General features: G+C 42.9%; 1 protein-coding gene across 4 annotated transcripts in view; it reads left to right on the top strand.

The window, feature by feature from the left end:
* The window catches only part of LOC148024652 (uncharacterized), a 287,185-nt gene extending 273,843 nt beyond the window's left edge, over nucleotides 1-13,342 (top strand). For all 4 annotated transcript variants that reach the window (XM_087693734.1, XM_087693733.1, XM_087693732.1 and 1 more), the window contains exon 12: nucleotides 13,200-13,342. In XM_087693734.1, coding sequence (XP_087549860.1) covers nucleotides 13,200-13,277 — 78 coding nt within the window. In that variant the 3' untranslated portion in view covers nucleotides 13,278-13,342. The remainder of the gene's footprint in view (nucleotides 1-13,199) is intronic.
* Nucleotides 13,343-19,745: the final 6,403 nt, after the last annotated feature.

Raw genomic sequence — 19,745 nt, 5'->3', positions numbered from 1 at the left:
GGTAAGCAGAATAGGTCTATGCATAAGAAATCGGGTAGGCCACGTATGAGTGAGCCCTTGGCATTGGTGCATTCCGATGTTTGTGGGCCTATGCCTTGCATGTCTATGGGTGGCGCGAAGTACTTCGTTACCTTCATTGATGATTTTTCTAGGAAAGTGTGGGCTTATCCCATAAAGCAGAAGTCCGATGTCTTGGCAGTTTTTCAGAGATAGCTTGCTCTTGTTGAGAACCAGACTAGGTATAGACAGAAATGCCTTACGACAGATAATGGGGGGGAATATGTCTCGCATGCTTTTGAGCAATTTTGTGATGACAGGGGTATTAAGCATCAGTTGACCGCCCCTTACACCCCACCCCAGAATGGTTTGGCTGAGTGCATGAACAGGACTATTCAGGAGCATGTGCGCTCTATGCTTAGCCATGCAGGCCTACCCCAGAGTTTTTGGGCTGAGGCAGTTAGTACGACAGTGCATGTCATAAACTGATCGCCTTCCAGTGGATTGGATTTTCAGGTTGCAGAGGAAGTTTGGGTTGGTAAGTCACCCTCTTATGCGCATCTCCGTGTTTTTGGATGTGAGGCATTCTTCCATGTGCCCAAGGACAAGAGGAGTAAATTGGATCCAAAGAGCATTAAATGCATATTCCTTGGCTATGGTGAGTCAAGAGAGATGGTCTATCGCCTATGGGATCCGCAAGCGCGGAAAATAGTACGCAGCCATGATGTCGTCTTCCATGAAGACAAGATGCACAGGCAGCCTGAGAAGGTGGTTGAGATCCGCAGAGTGATCTTTCAGGAGGAGCCTAGATCTCCAGTACAGCCAGTAGTACAGCCTGCAGCAGTTCCTCCACAGGGCCAGAATGTTGGACAGGCAGCAGAGCCTGCGGTGAGACGGTCTGCTAGAGACAGACGTCCACTTGACAGATTTCAGCCCTCTATGCATTATGTTTTGGTTACAGATGCAGGAGAGCCTTTCACTTATGATGAGGCTATGTGCAGGGGTGACAGTCACTCCTGGGAGAGGGCTATGCAGTCTGAGATAGACTCCCTGCATAAGAATGAGACTTGGGATTTGGTTGCCTTGCCTAAGGGCAAGAAGGCTTTGCCATGCAAGTGGGTGTACAAGCTGAAAAGTACCCCTGGACACCCCAAGCCGGCATACAAGGCTAGATTGGTAGCAAAGGGTTTTAAGCAGGAACATGGTGTGGACTTTGATGAGGTCTTCTCTCCTGTGGTTAAGCTGACCACCCTGCGCTTAGTCTTGGCTTTGGTTGCACAGCTTGACTTAGATCTATATCAGATGGATGTCAAGACGGCTTTTCTACATGGGGACTTGCATGATGAGATCTATATGGATCAGCCTAAGGGCTTTGCAGAACCTGGCAGGGAGCACCTAGTGTGCAAGTTGAAGAAGAGCTTGTATGGCTTGAAGCAAGCACCTAGGGAATGGTATCATAAGTTTGATGCCTTTATGCAGTCACAGGGCTACAGCAGGAGTGCTATGGATTCGTGTCTTTACACGAAGAAAGCCCGTGATGGCAGTTTGCTTATCTTGGTACTCTATGTTGATGATATGCTGATAGCAGGGAAAGCTCATGATGAGCTAGATGCTCTTAAATCTCAGCTGAAGAAGAGCTTTGAGATGAAGGATTTGGGACAGGCCTCACATATACTTGGGATGCGCATTAAGCGCGATAGGCATTAGGGGCTTTTGTATCTCTCACAGCGGGAGTACATTCGTAAAGTCCTTGAGCGCTTCCGCATGCTGGACGTAAAGCCTATTGGCTGTCCATTACCTTATTATGTGAAGGTATCACAGGCCGATTGTCCGCAGACAGATGAGCAGAGGGCCGCGATGGCCAAGATCGCTTATGCTTCAGCCGTGGGCAGTTTGATGTATGCCATGATAGCCACTCGTCCAGATATTGCGCATGCAGTTAATGTTATGGCACGCTATATGGCTACACCTGGCAGCAGACATTGGGATGCCGTGAAGGGTATCATGAGGTACCTGAAGGGCACAGCAGATATGTGTATTTGCTATGGCAGCCAGGATACAGGAGTCGTGGGGTACACTGACTCCGATTATGCAGGACATGCAGATAGTAGGAAGTCCACTTCTGGCTATGTATTCACCTATGCTGGAGGGCCTGTCTCTTGGATGTCCAGGGTTTAGAAGTGTACGGCTTTGTCTACCACTGAGGCCAAGTATGTTGCAGCCACTGAGGCTTGTAAGGAGGCCATATGGTTAGGCCGTCTAGTTGCTGACCTTGGGATTGATGCTACACCTACACTACATTCGGATTCTATGAGTGCCATTCAGTTGGCTAAGAATCTAGTCTTCCATGCGAAGACGAAACACATTGAGGTGAGGTATCACTTCATACGTAGTGTTGTGGAGGACAGGTCTGTTGACCTTGTCAAGATCTCCACTGACGAGAATCATGCAGATCTGCTCACGAAGAGCCTCACTACATGTCGCTTTGCCTTCCTCAGGAGGTTGATGGGCGTTGGATGAGATGTCGCCTTTCCTCATCCCTTGTACCTATGTACATTTGTACTGTCTTTTCTTTTTCTTTTCTCTCTCACTAGGGCAGATTCGCCTTTAAGTGGGAGGTTGTTGGGGGTAAAGGCGCCTCCGCCGTGCCACCCCGTGTATTACTACACTGACAGTACCCGCCACTGCACACTGCAGGTAGCGGGCGCCCGTCACGTCACTTTATTCTTTATTCTTTTAGTGACAATTTAAATAACGGTCACACATTGTGACCATTGGAGTTCCCATTTCTTGTCTCTCTCTTTCTTGCTCTTGCTCTCCCGCCATAGCTCGCGTGCAAGCTTCGATCCTTCTCACCTTTCACTGTGATACTCTCCAAGAACGGCACCCCAATTCTATTCATAAGGGCATTGTACCTTTGACTGGAGAAGAGAGTGTGAACTATTTTTGCTTGCAGCTTGATCTCAGGATCTGGGATATCCGCTAAACTTATCCCATCCACTCTGCGTACAACAGCCTTGTTTATCCCTAGCATGCTGTACACCTCTCTGTTTGGGCATCGCTCGGTCCTGCTAGTTAAGCCTAGGGCCTTCTCCACCACCTCAGGGCTCAATTCCACCTCTACTTGGTGGGCTTCTTTCCCTTTCCTAATTGTCACCATGCCACAGCTCCTTTCGGCATTGAAGTGCCTCAAAAACTTTGTGCATTTTTCGTAGTTGACCGCTTGCCCAACCTTTTCTACGTACTTCTGTAGGTTGCGCTGGTCCACGAGTCGTTTTATGGGTGGCTCTTCCATGATGACGTCCTCTAGGTTCATATCATGCTTGAATGTGAACTAGTTGTAGCCCCTCGTTTCTACCATCAAGCCATACTTAACTTGCTCTTCCTCCATGAACGAAAGCTTGTTGCCTTTATCTTGCCCTACCATTTTAGGTTCCTGTCATATATCATGGTTTACCATTAGTATTCCTAAGACATTTTCTCCCTGGAAAATAAATAGGTATTGATCATGCTTTTATGGCAAGAAGAACCTGTCTTAAGCAACAAAAAAAATTTCCCCTTAAGAAGTTCTATTCATTTCCAAGATCTTATGACACTTTTCCTTGATTTCACCTTTCTTCACCTTTACCCCCTCACCTTTATCCCCTCCCCCCTTGGGAATGAGAAGAACACTTTTTAGGATTGGACATGGGAGAGGCAAGACATTTGAGCACCGTATGGTGCTATTTACTTGGTCATCAGCCAATTATAGAAATCGGGGATGTATTTCAATTGGGTATGACGGTCGAGATTACGAGAGCTAATGCATACTTGGGTAATGTAAGTCATGACATCGGTTAGAAAGTCACCCGAGTTTATGCGACTAGCCACATGTAGCTCTTCTTCCGTAAGGATACAATCAATGTAAGGATAGGCCAAGACCTGGTCGTCTAGGTGTTTGGATCGAGTGGTAGCCAAGACCCTAAACGAGATTGGTGCTACATAAGTCGGGTCATGCTCAGTTGTCTTGATGGCACGTCGCTGCTCAGCATTAGCCATTATTTGGCAACCCCGTTTCTCCCATTAGAGACACAGGTTACCCCATTTTTGTAGGAAGGAGTCAGAGTCAACGAGGCAAGTAAGTTCCTCAATCTCCACAGTTGACACATGCCTTTGGGGCTTGCAGTAGGATGTTATTAATCGTCTGATGAATGCGTGCTCTTTTCAAATTTCACCATTATCGAACTCCTTTGAGACTTTAGTGGATGTTATGGTTATAAACTCGTAGTCTTTCCAAGTGCAGAATAAGGAACGAACCTCGGCGGCAAGGGGTTCATCAAGCAAGCCAAGGTTGAGTCTTTCGTAGTTCCTAGCGAATGTGGTGAAGGTGGTATCCAAGATCTGATGCAAGTTACCAAGTCATCTCCTGTATTCTCAGCAATGTCCTTGGCAATTGGTAGAAATGAACGTCGCTCGTAGGAAGGCCTAAGGCCTGCTAGTGGTTGAGGTGGAAGGGAGCTAGACACTAATGGTTCGAGGGGGGAATGACGTGACAGTGGTATGTCTACAACTAGTTTCTTAGCCTGGTCGGTGGGACCAGTGCTGGTTTGGGGTACTGAGAGTGGCGTCAGGGGAATGGATGGTACTTTGCCCTCCTCATGTGTAGCCACTGGGGAGCCAAGCCCTCCAGCCTTAGATGATTCTGGGGTGTCACGCGTCTGTGTGGTTCGATAGGTTGGTTGGGGTTTTTTTACCGCAACCATCGCGGGTTCTGTGGGCTTTGTAGCTTGGGTTTCCTAGGTGTTCACTGCCTTAGCAGAAGTGGGGCCTCTTGGAGATGGGGTGGCAAGCGATGGTCGTGGTTAGGCTATGCTTCTAGGATTTCTCTTCTTGGGCACCCATATCCAGGTGTTACCTTTGTAGTATCCTTGGGCTCGCAACAAATCTTTGGGGATCCATTGCGATTAGATTGTGCGCCTATGTTGAGAGCGTCGGATCGGTCGCTTAGGTTTCGAATGATAGCTGTTAACCCTGCGGGGCTGTGTTTGCTCGTTGCACGTAGGTCGCTTTTGGTACCTTGGCACCCATTTAAGCGTGGGCTCTGCAGCCTTGGGGATGGCCTTGGTTGGCGGTGGTTTTGTGGTTTGGGTGGGTTGTGATGATTCACAAGCCCCCTCCTTAGGCTCAATCCTAGGTAGCTCTATCGGTGGCATGGCAGGCTTGGGTAGAGCCTCGCTGCCCTTGCTGAAAGCTGTCACAATCCGAACGTTGCCAATGGCAAGGTGAATACGCTGCAGATCGTAATCTACATTGCATTATGCTTACTTCTTGAAAGTGTGTCCTAACAGTGATTCTTGACCTGCATCCTTCATATTTGGCAATACATAGAAGATGATTGGTAGGCTCTCAGACTCGATAGAGACTACAATCTTGAACTTCCCTAGGAGTGCATATGACTTGCCTCTGAATGGGCTCAGTTTAGCGTTGGTGGCATGTTATTGTGGTTGACCAACGAGGATCCAATGAGCGTGAGTCAAGACATTGAAGTCAGCTCCCTCATCAATCAGGGCATCAAATGTATGCATGCATCGGGCGTGGCTATGATGGGCAGGTATGCTGGTGCTACTACCTCCTCATCCTCATCATCTAATTTGGTAATCATGTCTACACGGACATTGCCAGGGGCTTCTAGTATAGGGGGCTCATGCAATGGATGTGTGGGAGAGTAGTACTTCTTTATGCGACTACCATTGAAGAAGCCTATGCCCTCACCTTCGAGGGTTTCAAGTTCTACATTGCCCGTCCTACTAATGGTGCGCACTCGAAAAGGTCCTAATCCTCGGAATTTCATTTTCTGCTTGTGGCCCTTTATTGGATAGAGCAAAACAAGGTCTCCCTGCTCAAAGTCGCATTGTTTGACATGCTTGTCAAACCACATATTTCACCGTGCCTTCTCACAAATTAGGACGTGGGTAGTTAGGAGCCGAGTCTCAGTGAGTTGTTCCAATTCCATGAGGCGGTTGGTCCAAGCTTTCCTTCCCTCCCATCTCTTATTACTGGAGTAGCAATCCTTGTACTCGTCTCATCAAAATCGGCTCCTCCTGTCTGATCGTCATCCTCTAGACTCTCGTCTCTAGCTTGCTGTCCTTTGTTGGTAACTAGGGCCCAATTGTACATTAAATTCAGGTCATGCACCTTAGTCCATCTCCAGTTAGGAGCGTTTAGGAGGTCTCTAAGGAGCTGGAGATTAGTAGTGGGATTGCTAGTCAACCTGCCTGCTAGATACTCGAGGGTCTCGTGCAATTCTAGCTTGTTGCTAGGGACATGGGAGGGGATAGGTCTAGGTCAGCTGCTTGAGCTCCTGGCCATCATACAGAGTGGCACAACGGGCTCCCTCCTCGAGACACTTGCAGTTTTTGCAGCATGTTTGTATATCTCCTCCTCGTCTGAGAATGGGAGATCGATGGTTGCGAGTACGTGCATCCAATCTAGCTCTTCATCAGGACAAGGGATGTATTTGATTAGGGGTCCGTGAGACTTCTTTATTGGTGTGTCGCCCCCGAGCATGGCAAAGATGGCATCCAGGTCGATAGGGGTTGTCTTCCAAGTGTCCATCCCAACCTTTACCGCTTCCGTTCGGTTTCCTAGGAACATTAAACCATTGCCCGAGTCTTCAATGACGCGAGCATTCCTCATCTGGGGTCTTCCTAGCAGAATGTCATAGTCCGCTCCCTTCATGACAATGAAGTTTATATAGAACTGGACACCTGCCATCTTCACCAGAAAATTTTTTAACACTCCAAATGGCTGTACTTTCATTCCGTTAGCCAGAGTGACGTTGAACCTAGCGGTTTCGACGGGCGGGTTTCCTGAAGCCTGAAGCACATTATGGCTCAACACACTCACTCCCGCCTTGGTATCTGCGATTCTCTTCCGTGTGACATCTCCTAGGGCCAGGATAGGCAAGACTGCATGCATTTCAGTGGCTTCCCAAAAGGCATTAACATGTAGTGACTTCGGCATTGAGTGCAGTGTCAAGCTGGGCATCGGCATGACTGCGTCATGATCTTGCAAGTCAGCAGTAGCATGCTCCATGTTCTTTTATCCAATGTTTCAACTCCTACCATAGCATGGGGTACTGTCTGAGGTCTCCCAAACTCAAGGTCACTGGGGTGGTCACTAATGTTGTGAGAAGATTGCTGGTTGCTTGCCTCTCTCCTAGGTTCCCAAACTCAAGGTCACTGGGGTGGTCACTAATGTTGTGAGAAGATTGCTGGTTGCTTGCCTCTCTCCTAGGTTTGTGCTCCTTGGCCATAGATCTTGACTGACAAGCTGGTCTATGGCGTTTAAGCTTGGCTTAGGTGGTGCTGCTTGTGGCATGGGTGCATCTCTCGACCTTGGTCGTGCAAGTGAGACTGGCGTGCTTACACTAGAGAGGTCGTCGATCTCATTCTCCAAGACAAGTTCAACATTCTTAAGGTGCTCCTGGGCTTCTTTTACCCACTCCTTGACCTTGGCTATTGCCTCGAGTTGGCGCCTAGGATGGGGATACTTCCCCACCTTGGCACTCCCTTTCTCTGCCGTCTTTGGAGCGGTAGTTTCTGCCTCTGCATCCGTGACCTTCTGGCCGATCGCTAGCGTTGTCGCATCCTCAGTCTTAAGAATGACCGTTGCGTCATTCTTTTTCCTCCGTCGGCTCTTTTTTCCTATTGAGGCTGCATCTACATTGTTGAGCCCTAGCAATGATATTCCCACCTGCTTTGTTTGTGCTCTAGTCATGACATGCAGTGGGATGGGTGTGCCCTCGTTGTCAAATGTCTGGACTCTAAATAGCCCAAGGGCATTGATGGTACGATTGCCGAGCTAGGGGATGGCTTTTGTCTAGGGCAATTGGCAAAGAGATGAGTGATGCCGCACTCCATACATCTGAGGTCGACTTTTTCCTTATTTGCTTGTTTTCTCTCTGGAAAACGTGATGAGATATGGCCCGGGTAACTGCAAGTCCATTGGATCTTGGGTCGGCCTTGCGAATCCTCTTTCCCTACCTCTACCTAACGCCATCATTGGTATTGGCCAATAGTCTAAGATTGGATTGCCCTCTTCGTCGTACGAGACATAAGGGTTTACGTAGGCTTCGTCTTCATTAGGCTCCTCCATCTAATGGACTGGAGCATCACTCAGTAGATGGGTCGCATAGGGTCCCAGTGGCGTGGGTATGCCCGTCAAGTTGATCTCCATCCTAGGGATGATAGGTTTTGCATCGTTTGGTGTTGAAAGTACCAACTAGGCTCCTCTTCCAAAGAAATTTGGCGGCATGTTACCCAGGTACGACAGGTTGTATTGCTGGACATAGGGGGATCTCCTAGGCAACCTACAATGCATGGCATCGTGGCCAAATCTTCCACAGTTCGCGCAAGACCTAGATCTAGGATCCTGGCACTCGGCTAGGAGGTAGTTGCTATCACAATGCACACATTGGACGTGTGGTCGCATTGGTTTCCTCACCAATTCTTGCAGTCGTGCTAACTCCATCTTCACCTCGGCTAGCTCCTGGCCTTAGTCTGTATCCTTCCCCCTGTCTTGCATGCTAGGAGTTGATTCCTTGCTGGAGGTGGTGATCCCCTCTAAGGTTCTCTAACTGGAGTTATTACGGTTCAAATTGCGAGAGCTCCTCTCTCTGCTGGTCATCCACCCTGATTGCTTCATCGAAGACCTTTGCCAGCACACCCCGCTACAGGCTAGAGTTACCTGCCAAAGCCTTGTACAACTCCTTACTGCAAATTCCATTCATGAACATGGTGGAGACTATTCTTTCGTTTGGCTACTCATTCGTGGGTATTCTCTTGAAGAGGCTACGCACATGAGTGACGTAGTCTCTTATGTCCTCCTTGTCCCTTTGATTGACATTCATTAGTCGGACTATGAGGTTATCAGAGTATCCCGCTTCCGAGAATCTCTTAATGAAGAGATCTTTTAGTCGAGCAAAGTTTGCCCGCTTTGCCGTGTCTAAGCTAGTGTATCATGTTCTACCTTTATCGCCTAAGCAAAGTCCGAACGCTTGGGAGCGTGGTGTAAGGTCCGTGAGACCATTGGCCTTGCAAACTTGCTCAAACTACTCAACAAAACTGTATGGGTCGCTACTAGGTTGGTACTTGTCCAGTTTCTTAGCTATTGCAGGGTTTTTTGATTGGCTTTTTGCCCCCTGAGTAATTCCTAGGCTTGAGAGTAGTGAGATTGCTAATGCTACCATACTCTATTCAGTAGCCGTGTTATTGATAAGGTGCTTGGTCACAAGCTCGCTTGGGCATGAGGTCTGCCTCTAGTGCTTTTTTTTTCTCCGCGGTTGGTTTTGCCTTGTTTTTGCCAGCTAAGACTAGCATGCATCGAGCCTCGTGCACATCTATGTCTTGTTGCAGCTTCCTAGTTCTCTGCTTGCGATTGTAGGTAGCTATGCCTTGTAGTGCTCTCCTAACTACTTTCCTCTCTTCCTTCAAGCTTGCCACTGCCTCCTCTACTTGCCTACCGTAGACTACTATCTTGGTTAGCATGTCGTATTCGTTAACCATGTCTTGGACTATGACTGGGAATTCACCTAGGTCCAATTGGTCCTCTCCCTGGTCTGCATTTGTTATTGACATCGTTCCTACTTCTTGCTCCACGAGGTTTTCAATCAGTCCTAGCAGCTCTGGTAGCGCTTTGCCCTCAATCTTGTTGTCCTTTTGGTCCCACCGTGGTTTTCGAAGGTCTTATTGATGGGGCTCCAAAGCATCCGACTATGTTATGGGGCCTCCTATTGGTGTGTTCCTTCAGTTATTAAGTCTGACTACATTTCTTGTTATTGAAAATAGTACTCAACTTATGTATACTCAGTCCCAGGTGTTCCGTTGTTGTATGGTGCAAAATCAGACTTCTTGTCCTTTTCCAGTGCACTTTTGTGGAAGCAATTACTGTGTGGGGTGCATCGATGAAATGATCATGCAATTCTAACTATCCCCCCTTTGTGTTTACGACCTAGTACGGCTCTCCATGCGGTCATTGGTCGCTCGTGAGGGTAGTACGGGAACTATGCTACTCCCTGTATGCTCTATCAAAGCTGGGTCATAGTCAAGAGGTCAATCCTTGGGCTACAAGCCTAGTCGGCTATGCCACCAAGCTCTTAGAGTCTACCTCTAAGTGACACAGTCACAGTTTCCTCTAGTTCCTGGCTTTGGCAAGCTAGGGTGGGTTTCCTGAGGTGTTCGAGAATGTGTCCCAATAGCTCTTGCCCTGGGGGTTGATCCTACTCCTAGTTCTTCTATCTTCTACCCAACTAATCCGACTCTCAGAGTTGGATGGCGGTTTGACTGGTTTGGTCCAACCCTGAAGGGTAGTCCGACTGTTCGTGTGGTCCGATTGCAGTTTTTGGTTCGAGTCTTATGGTTGGTCCGCGACTATAGAGTGATCCGATTGTTGTGGGGTGTCCAACTGGATGGGTGGTCCGATTGGACTCGGGATGGTGGTCTGACTCTTGGAGTCAGATGGTTCGATGCTCCTAGTCTGACGGTCTGATTGTCGGACTCTGGGAGTCGGACCAGGACACGGTGATCCCAATTGCGAACCTGACGATGCAACGCAATGGTTTTTGGCTGATTTTTCCTAGCGCTCATCAGAGCCCCCTGTCATACCTTCCAAATCACCTCAATGGCATAATAAGAAGACCCTTACATACCTGGATCGGTCGAAAATACTAGAATCAAAGCATGTGATCTCCTTTGTGATCAACAGGTCTCTTTCTCTCTCTCTCTAATGCGAAATGAGGTCTTTCTTGCCACTCCTGGCCTCTTATTGCCCTACCCAGGTCTGCATTCACCTTAATCTTGCTTCTCTTACTAGTAGTTAACCTAGGGTTTCATTTTTTGCTCTTCTTTTTCCTGTTTCAGCCTGTTATACAGCAACAAAACCCTACTGTGTGCTCACACTGTTTTAATCCTATCCTATCTAATGCAATTTAAAAAACACCATATAGCATTCATGCTTCTTTAACCTACTCATCCACACATCCAAACCCAAAAATACTTGTTTCCAACGATTAACACGCCTAAATCTCCTATCTACCTCAAGCTCTGATTCGGGGATGAACCCCTTCGATGCTTGATTTGAAGCACGCAAGCGCTCAAGCTTGAATCCGTTTGTCCCGGCAACGAAACTAAAATATAGAGGCGAGAGTACAAGCTCAACCGTGGAGACCCACGGACTGCTTATTGTTCAAGCGTTTCAAGCGAGCACTAATGGCTACCTCTCACATAGCCAATGCGCTATCCCTCTCTACGAGTGTAGTGAGCTTACCTTGATGCCCGATTGAGTTGCTTCCTCTCTCAAGCACTCCAATAGCTCCACAATTCGAGATGCAAGCTCAAGCATCCTCAAGCCTCTTCCTCCAAGCTTCATCCTCCATAGCCATGTGCAAGACAAGACAAGAGAAGAGAAGAGAAGAAGAAGAGAGGAGACGGTGGAGAGCTTCACCTCCAAGATCCCTCACTCTTACAAGCTCACTCCCTCACACTCCCTCCCTCAAGCACTCACAAGCAACCAAGAGAAGAGAAGGAAAGAGGAAGAAGAGTACACTTTGCCACACACCAGAGAATGAGCTCTCATTCATCTTTTGAACTTTATATACGAAGCCCTAAATGCCATTTGGGCGGTCATCCCCTTTTTACATGGCCGGCCATAGCCTAGGCCATTTTTTCCATTGTCCTATCTTCCTAGCTTCCTTTCTATCGTCCATCTACCTTTACAATTTTCACGAGTGAGAGCTCGCGGCACTCCTAAAATAAATTGTGGTGCGCCTTGCTTCTTTTACAAAAGCATTGACTTGCACTTTTTCTTGTGCACCTTTTTTCTTGATTCGGGACTTTTTTGCACTTCTTGTGTTTCCACATTTCTCTTGGCGCGCATTCGTCTCCCGTTTCACTTTTGCCTTGGCTTTATCTTCTACTTTAGATTTTCTTGATTTTTCACCTTGTTCGTCTGAGGGTTAACAGTGGTCCTCCGTAATGTGGTTGCTCCTTGGTTGGATATTATTAATGTCTAAAAAAGGCCAAATTGGCTTATGAGACCAATTGTTGCATTTGAAATTCTTTGCAGGGGTGTGGATATGTCCTTTTAGACACCTTAAAAAGAGAGAGAGAGAGAGAGAGAGAGAACTAGGAGTTTCTACAACTAACTACTAAGCATATTACAAATTTCATGTAGGACATAATAATTGATTGGATTGTGTGAAACCAAACTCCTTGATAGGTGTGACCCTCCATTCTGTTTGTTGCTTGATAACAAGTTTGCAATAAATAGGATTGCCTAATTTACTAAGGATCTCTTACTAGTGCAAAATGTGCCCAGAATTTGTTGCAACAAAAGAAAACCATATGAGTGACAAGTGTTTAAAGGGAGAAACTTAGATTCTACAAAGCTAGTGTGTGATATTGCTACCCTTTCAAATGTAGATAATGTATCCATGAGGATTTTGACATCTTCAAGGTCATTTTTTAGTGTTTCATGAGGCCTAAACCATCTATGAGATCGAAGAGCAACAAGTAGTTCCTAAGGTGCATGCACTGGGAATCTATGGAGCAATTTTTATATAATAGGCATTGAATTGTAATGCAACTTCATTAAAAATATTGAAAAATGAAATATAAATATAAAGCACACATAGTTCTTAGCTTAAGCTTGAGCCAAAAAAGTTTTTATTCTAGACAAGTGGATCCGTTGCACAACAATATTGTATATATGAGCAATACATATGTAGCAAGTGCATATAGTAAAGCTCTCAAGTGGTAGCCTTGTCTTACAAATGTAGTCAATATCTAGGACATTGATATGTCCTTAATAAATGCAAAGGGCAGTTGCACAAAAATACAAGTAATGAATCACGTGTGCCAATTTTTGAATAAAGCCTAATCTAACCATTGCAAGATAAAATCACATTTGACTATGTCACATGCTTTGCCACATTCTCTTACACAACCAACACATCTTGCTAAGTATATTTTGTTATCGAATAACAATAAGGGTGCTTGCTTTCCTACCATTTATTTGCCTTTTAGAAACAAGGGCACTACATTATAAACTTGGTTATTCAAGCATTGTGTGCTTGCATGTGTGCACATGGGGGTGCATGTTTGTTTTGTTATTCTAATCTAGTTTCATACTTTGTAATTGATTAAAAGCTTATGTATACTTTACAGGCTCTTTCTCAGGAGTTAGGGAATAATGAGATGCAAGAGATTTCATATATTGTAAGTGAAATTTTTGGAAACTTGTAATGATTTGCTAACTCAAATGAAGAAAAAAAAAGATTCATTGCACTTTTGTAATGGAAACCACTTGAGTAAGGATTTTATTAGTGTTGTTACTTAGTATTATAAGATGCATTTGCAATGTTTAACATTTTAAAAATATTATTTGTTCCACGTAAACACAAATGATAATTTTCTTTTATTTAAGGGTCATAGCAATTAATGACATACACGATAACCGTGCAAAAGTGCTCATGCAAGACTCCATATGATGTAAGCCAATGCTAATCTTGAATATGGTAATCGTGAATGCTTGTAAGGGTACTTGTGTTAATTAGGTTAGAGGTGCAATGTATTATCCACAACTAGATGTCATTCACCACTTGAGTGTGTGGAATCTATTAATGCCATGCTTTCGCAATTTGGCTAGTGTGGTTGAATTCCTTATATAACAAAACAAGGAGCTACTCAAGATTGCGTGAGGTAAAAGTATGTGAAAAATTGAGATGGATTTATTCAAGGCAAAAGTATGTGAGCAAATGTAAGAAATGGATTTGCACAAGGTTAAAGTATGTGAGAAAAATTGAGAGATTGATTTTTTCAATATCCTCAAAGCTTTAAGCTAGAGGAATCAACAACAAAAGGATGCCTCTAGGAGAAACATTGAAGACACATACACCTTTTTAAGAATTGTTGTAGTTGATTGCAACACCACGAGCCAGGCCATTATGGATTCCAAGAAGGTGAGATTCTAGTGATGTTTGGTTTATTGATTGGGGCTAAAAGTCATGTGAGGAATTGGTAGGCATTTTTTAAATGTGAGGCAATCACCCAACAAACATTGAAAGAGGTTAAGGATCTGGTGCCTTAAAGATATATATGACATTAAAGTGTATTGTGTTAAAGCCAAAATAAATATCAATATTGTAAGTTTTAATTAAAAAAATTATATTTGAATATTAGAATATTGATAATGATTATGTTCATTAGCTTTTTAAAAAACACAAGTTTTACACTTGCCAATAATCATTATCATTATCACCTACAAAGGTATTTTCACTAGCCATGATATGTTAAAAGGTTAAAAAATATCAAAAAATATTTCTATTATTTGGCTTAAAAGTTGCTTATGGTTGATGTTAGGATAAATGTGTAACAATCACAACATTGGTCAAACTTGTTCTTTCAGAAGTTGCAAATTGTTTTAGTGGGAATCTCTCACCCTGTCTTCTTAACACTTCACTCTAATCAACCATATATCCTTCTCTCCAACCTAAGAAAGCAAGAATAGAATACTAATTTTGAGGTATAGTAAACTCAACAATTTACCTTTTCGCATTGCAATCCGAATGTTTAAAGGCTCGAAGTTGATTCCTTGACCCAAGAAACACAATTTGCTACCATTGCTCCTTTGCATCTACCACCAAGTACACCAATGAATAGAGAATAAAAGCAAGAAAAAGGCATAGCTTCTTCCTTCTAGTCCTTCATTCAAACACACCTCTTATACATTTTCTCTCTCTCTCAATAATAGAGATAAGATGATAGAACAGAATAAGTGAATGGAAAGCTTTAATAGTTGCAATGATAGAGCTTCCATAACACGTCACATCCTTACATAAATCAAAATTGGAGTCAGGGTTAGGTCCTTTCTGCAGGAGGGTGATGCTTGATTTTAGGGGTTGCATCATTTTTACATTTTTAGGGTTTTCATAATCTTGAATTAGGATTTGCATTCTCTTTTGGCCATTCTAGCCATTGTGTGGGCCCTAGGCCGATTCTTCCTTGAAGTTAACCCAAGTAGATGTAGCCTACTCTATTGCAATTACATATTTATGTGCATAATCTATACAATAGTTGGAGATGTGTCAAATACAATTGTAGATAATAATACAATGTGCATGGGTATAGTAAGCTCGGCTCCCATAAAATAATAATAAATCCATGATAATATGATGTTTATGAAATACAAAAGTACTCAAGTACCCAAAAAAATAGTAATGAAGCTTCAAAAAATAATATCTCTTCTGATAATAATTTCAACTCTTGTGCGTTAATCTTATATAGTTGCATTTGATTGTCTTTAATGTTGGCCTTCACAAAATACTATTAATATTATCTCCCTTTGAGATGAGTGTCGGTCTCATGGCACTCATACCAAAGATAAATGTGGAATGTTGGGATAGTTGATGAAATAGCTTTAAGAAGTAATAATGTTGAGAGGAGTAATGTACATTGTTGATGAAGAATTGCACTTGTGGAAATGAATAAATTGATGTTATAGATCGCCTAGTACTTTGATATATAATATTCAGAAAGACTTGGCCCAATGTAGAGAATATGATAACTACATGATGGATCTTAGTAGTATCAATGAAGAATAATAATAAATCATGAAAGGAAGATGGTGCAAAACCCATTGATGTTGATGGATCTTTAGTTGATTTCTTGTAAAAGTCTTACAAGCCAACATGCGCTCTCCTTAAGGGGTATGATTAACTTATTTATGTAGCATTTGGTGCATGTGTGAGTACAATATGAAGATGGATCAAACTCTGAGCAAGCTTGATGTGTTGCTCTACACATGGAGGACCTAATTATAAAGAGTTATTGTGCAATGCAAACCTCAAGGTGACATATCATATGTGTAAGCTAGAGATTTCTTGCCCTTGATGTGCCCTAAGGTTGTGTAGGGAGAAAGGGCTAGGGGATTAGAATAGAAGCGAGCTGACCAAATCCATTGAATATACCTAACATAAGGACTTATACATGCAATGAATGTGGATACACCTAAACTAGCTTGGAGCTTTTGCTCTCTTTTCCTCTTTTTTTTTCTTTTTGCTCTATTCATTTTTCACATAGTTGAATGGATGACTCCATATAGAAAGATGTGTACACAATACAAATCTATTGTCCACCGTATGCTCTAACAAGGCTATATATAATAAGAGAAAAACAACATGATACACAAATGAGGACTTGCCATAGCAATGTGATCAAGGCATGTGTTGATGTCAAAGAAAAGAGGTGGTATGCCATCCCCATAAGGGGTTGGTGGCTACTGCAAGAGCTTGACTATTAGAATGAAGGTAGTTACAAGCAATAATGAATATAGGGGTTGGATAGCTTGTGAAGCCTTTAAGAAAACTATTAAAGGATGGTCAAAGTTTCATAATTGAAAGAGATATTCTTCTCTCCTATGGAGCATTGATGTTAGAATTTTTTGAAATTTTATATCTTCCAAGCACAAAGTAGACATCAATATCTTGTTGGTAAACTCAACTTTTCCATTTTCCTAAGAATAATAAAGAGTTGACTTGTAATGGATAATTAAGAAAGTACATAGCACATGCTCAATGGTTTCATTCAAAAAATATGTCCCTTGATTACTAACTAGCTAAATTGAGTAGCCAAATTGAGAAATCATTAGCTCCCATAGAAATTTAGTTGTGTAAACAAGCAAGAGAAGAGATGGGTAAAGCAACTAAGAGTGCATACACAATGGAGATTTGAGCACATAGAGAAGTAGGGCTAAAATATTTTTATTCTTTCTTCTTTTTTCACACAAAAAGAACTTAGTCTAAAACATAATAAAAGACTAATATAAAAGTACTAAAATATATGCACACATGTAGTTATTAAGTGTGAACTCGCTAAGGATAGATGAGGTGGCATAATAAATATGCCATAACCAAGAGTAGACTATTGGGTATGATCCAACTATAGAATCATTGGCATGTCCTCCATATTAGTCACCTAACATACCAATGAGTAAAGTCCCACCACAACACCAATACATGTACTAGATGCCTACTCATATGAAGCTTGATATCTAAACACTTCCCCTCGATCTCAGTATAAACTCGTGTACTAATGGGACCTAACATGGGCCGGCCTCATTCACACAACAAACAACCCCACTATACATGGCCTCATGGGCCAAGAGCGTATGGGACTTACTCTACATTAAATGCTAATGTCGATTTTGCGTTTGTATTAGATCATAGTCCAATGTTTACCATGCCTTCTCCTCAGAGGAAAATCCCATAATACCTTGTAGCACAAACATAGAGAAGCACCTCTCGAGTGACTATCGCGGCTCCAGTGCGACTCTTCTACACCTCGAGGATTGGCCCCAAGATGTGTCGCTTCAACATAAAGTACACACGAGATAAACTTCACTATTTCATTTTAAATGTATTCCAAGAGATACCATGCATCCTTACCAAACAATTTCCCAAGAAAACAATCGACTGGCCTACAACTTAGGTCGTCTCGCACACTCAAGCGTAGATCATCATAATGCAAAACAAGTGCTATGCATCTAGTTCTTCATATTTCGATACCATGGTTGATATGTACATGCAAAAGTGGATGATCCTAATGTGCTTGAACATAATTTTCAATAAAAAATGTGTCATTCACAACCAGGCTTTTCAATGCTCATTTACTAACTCCTTGTGGCGATGTAAGGATAGCATCGAGACAATCCTTCAAGATAATTCTCAAGCTACTATTCTCTTAATTAAAAACACAACGAACTCTATACCATGATATGCATAAGAAAAATTAGCAATAAATAGCATCCAAGACGCATCATTCAAACACCCCATCCCCTATGTTTAGGTAGTGTTTTTGTTGCATAGATATAGGGATTCATTTTGTCATGTTTTGATGTATGAAAAGCAATAAATCACGAACTTTGACAGAAAGATAGGGCAAGCTGAGGCTAAATCTCATGCTCCGTCACTACCATACATTCACAAATACTCATTACATTTTTTAAAATTTTCATAAAGTGTATTTTTTTTTCTTATTTTTTTACTTTTATGCATTTGTTTATCAATAATCACTATTATTTTTTATTTTCTTTATACCAAACATTTTAAAATACTAAAATTTAATTTAATTTTTTATTTTTTCCATAGGATCACATTTCACCCACTCAAAATGACAAAATCAACATTTTATCCTTGAAAACCACATTTTAGGTTTTGCGGGATTTAAATAGCGCATGTGAATCATTATGAAATCAAAAATTTTTTATGGATAGCAATTAAACATGATGCAACCAACACTCAAATAATTTTTCATCACATAAGAACATCGTTTCCATCATAAAATGTCAAAAAAGCTTCATTCCCTTCATTAAAAAATAGCCATACCGTGTTTCTATAAAATTCGAGATGCATTAAATGACTACGTGACCAACGGGATGAAGCCTCCATTTCTCTCAATTCCATGTTGCACATCAATCTTCAACATCTCCATTAATCTCCATCATCATTTGCTTCAATCTCCTTCCCAATTCTTCCTTCAAGATAATGCGCATGAACAATCCATAGAGGGGAGAGAGAGAGGAGAGAGAAATACTAAATCACGATCTCTTTATCCTGACAGCCATTGGAGAAGTGGAGAGTGGCGATGGAGGGTGAAGAAAGAGTGTAGATCATATATGTAATCAGTCTAGGGGGTTGTATGGAAGTGATCATTGCCCCTTCTCTCTCAAAAATCGGTGCCATATCTCAGAACATTTTTTTCCTCCTCGATGCTAAAAAAAAATGCTCCCCTCCCATTCGTCAATTTTGGGGGATGGGAGAGCCTAAGGGTCACCCCCTTGGCTCTCAATTCCTTTTACACTTGATTGTTTTTGGGCCTTAGACTCCAAGAAACCCGGGGTCGGTGCCTTGTCTTCCTAGGGGTGGCATCTAGTTGAAAAGCAAAGAAAAATAAGGAAAGTTAGAGGAAAAATAAAAGTGAGCATTCTAAAAGGATTAAGTGACACCTTGCGAGGGCTTGGTAGGTTCTTGGGTACCGAGACAAGATCTGAGGCCGATGCCCTGTTCTCCTTGGGTCATTACGCTCAACTCTCTCCTTTTTACACGCTTGAGTATGGAAAATAAATGCCTAAAAAGCTAATGAGCTAAAATAGAATATTTCTTGATAAGGCTATAGGAGTCCTCACCTAAGAGGAGCTCCTAGTTGAGTTGTCCTTCATTAGGTAGATAGTTTAGACCACCACTTAGGATGATCTCTTTGATAGTTTTTTCTAGCTTGGCCATGTTGGAGCAGTTTGTTAGTGACTAGCTTTAAACTCTTTGTCAGATTATGCTAGGCCTACTCCTTGTGGATTTCATGCCTTTGTTTTGATAGGGGTTCGCATGTGAGCTGTGATGTGTTTTGTTAAGTATTTTTTTGTATTAGCTTGATGCTCTTCATGGTTGTGTTCATGGGCAGATATGTTTCTAGGATTCAACGGGCTGAGTCACCCTATCCCGTGGTCACCAATGCAAGCTGACTTTTGACTCTGAGAAGTGCTTTAAAATAGCCAAAAAATCCAAATTTCAAGGGAAAAATACACTTCGTTGAAGGCGGCATAGGCAATCGAGTCGATTTTAAGCAGCAAGGAGCCGACCAAATATATATTTTAGGTAAGAGGTCTATAAGTGGGTTCATATTTTCTTTTCAGAGTAGTGATGTTACTTGGAGGAGCAA

Source organism: Lygodium microphyllum, chromosome 15 (assembly GCF_053477565.2).
Source record: "Lygodium microphyllum isolate KBCC chromosome 15, Lygodium_microphyllum_v1.1.10, whole genome shotgun sequence".
Taxonomy (NCBI): Eukaryota; Viridiplantae; Streptophyta; class Polypodiopsida; order Schizaeales; family Lygodiaceae; genus Lygodium; species Lygodium microphyllum.
The sequence above is the reverse complement of the archived record's forward strand: the minus strand, read 5'-3'. Positions and strand labels throughout refer to the sequence as shown.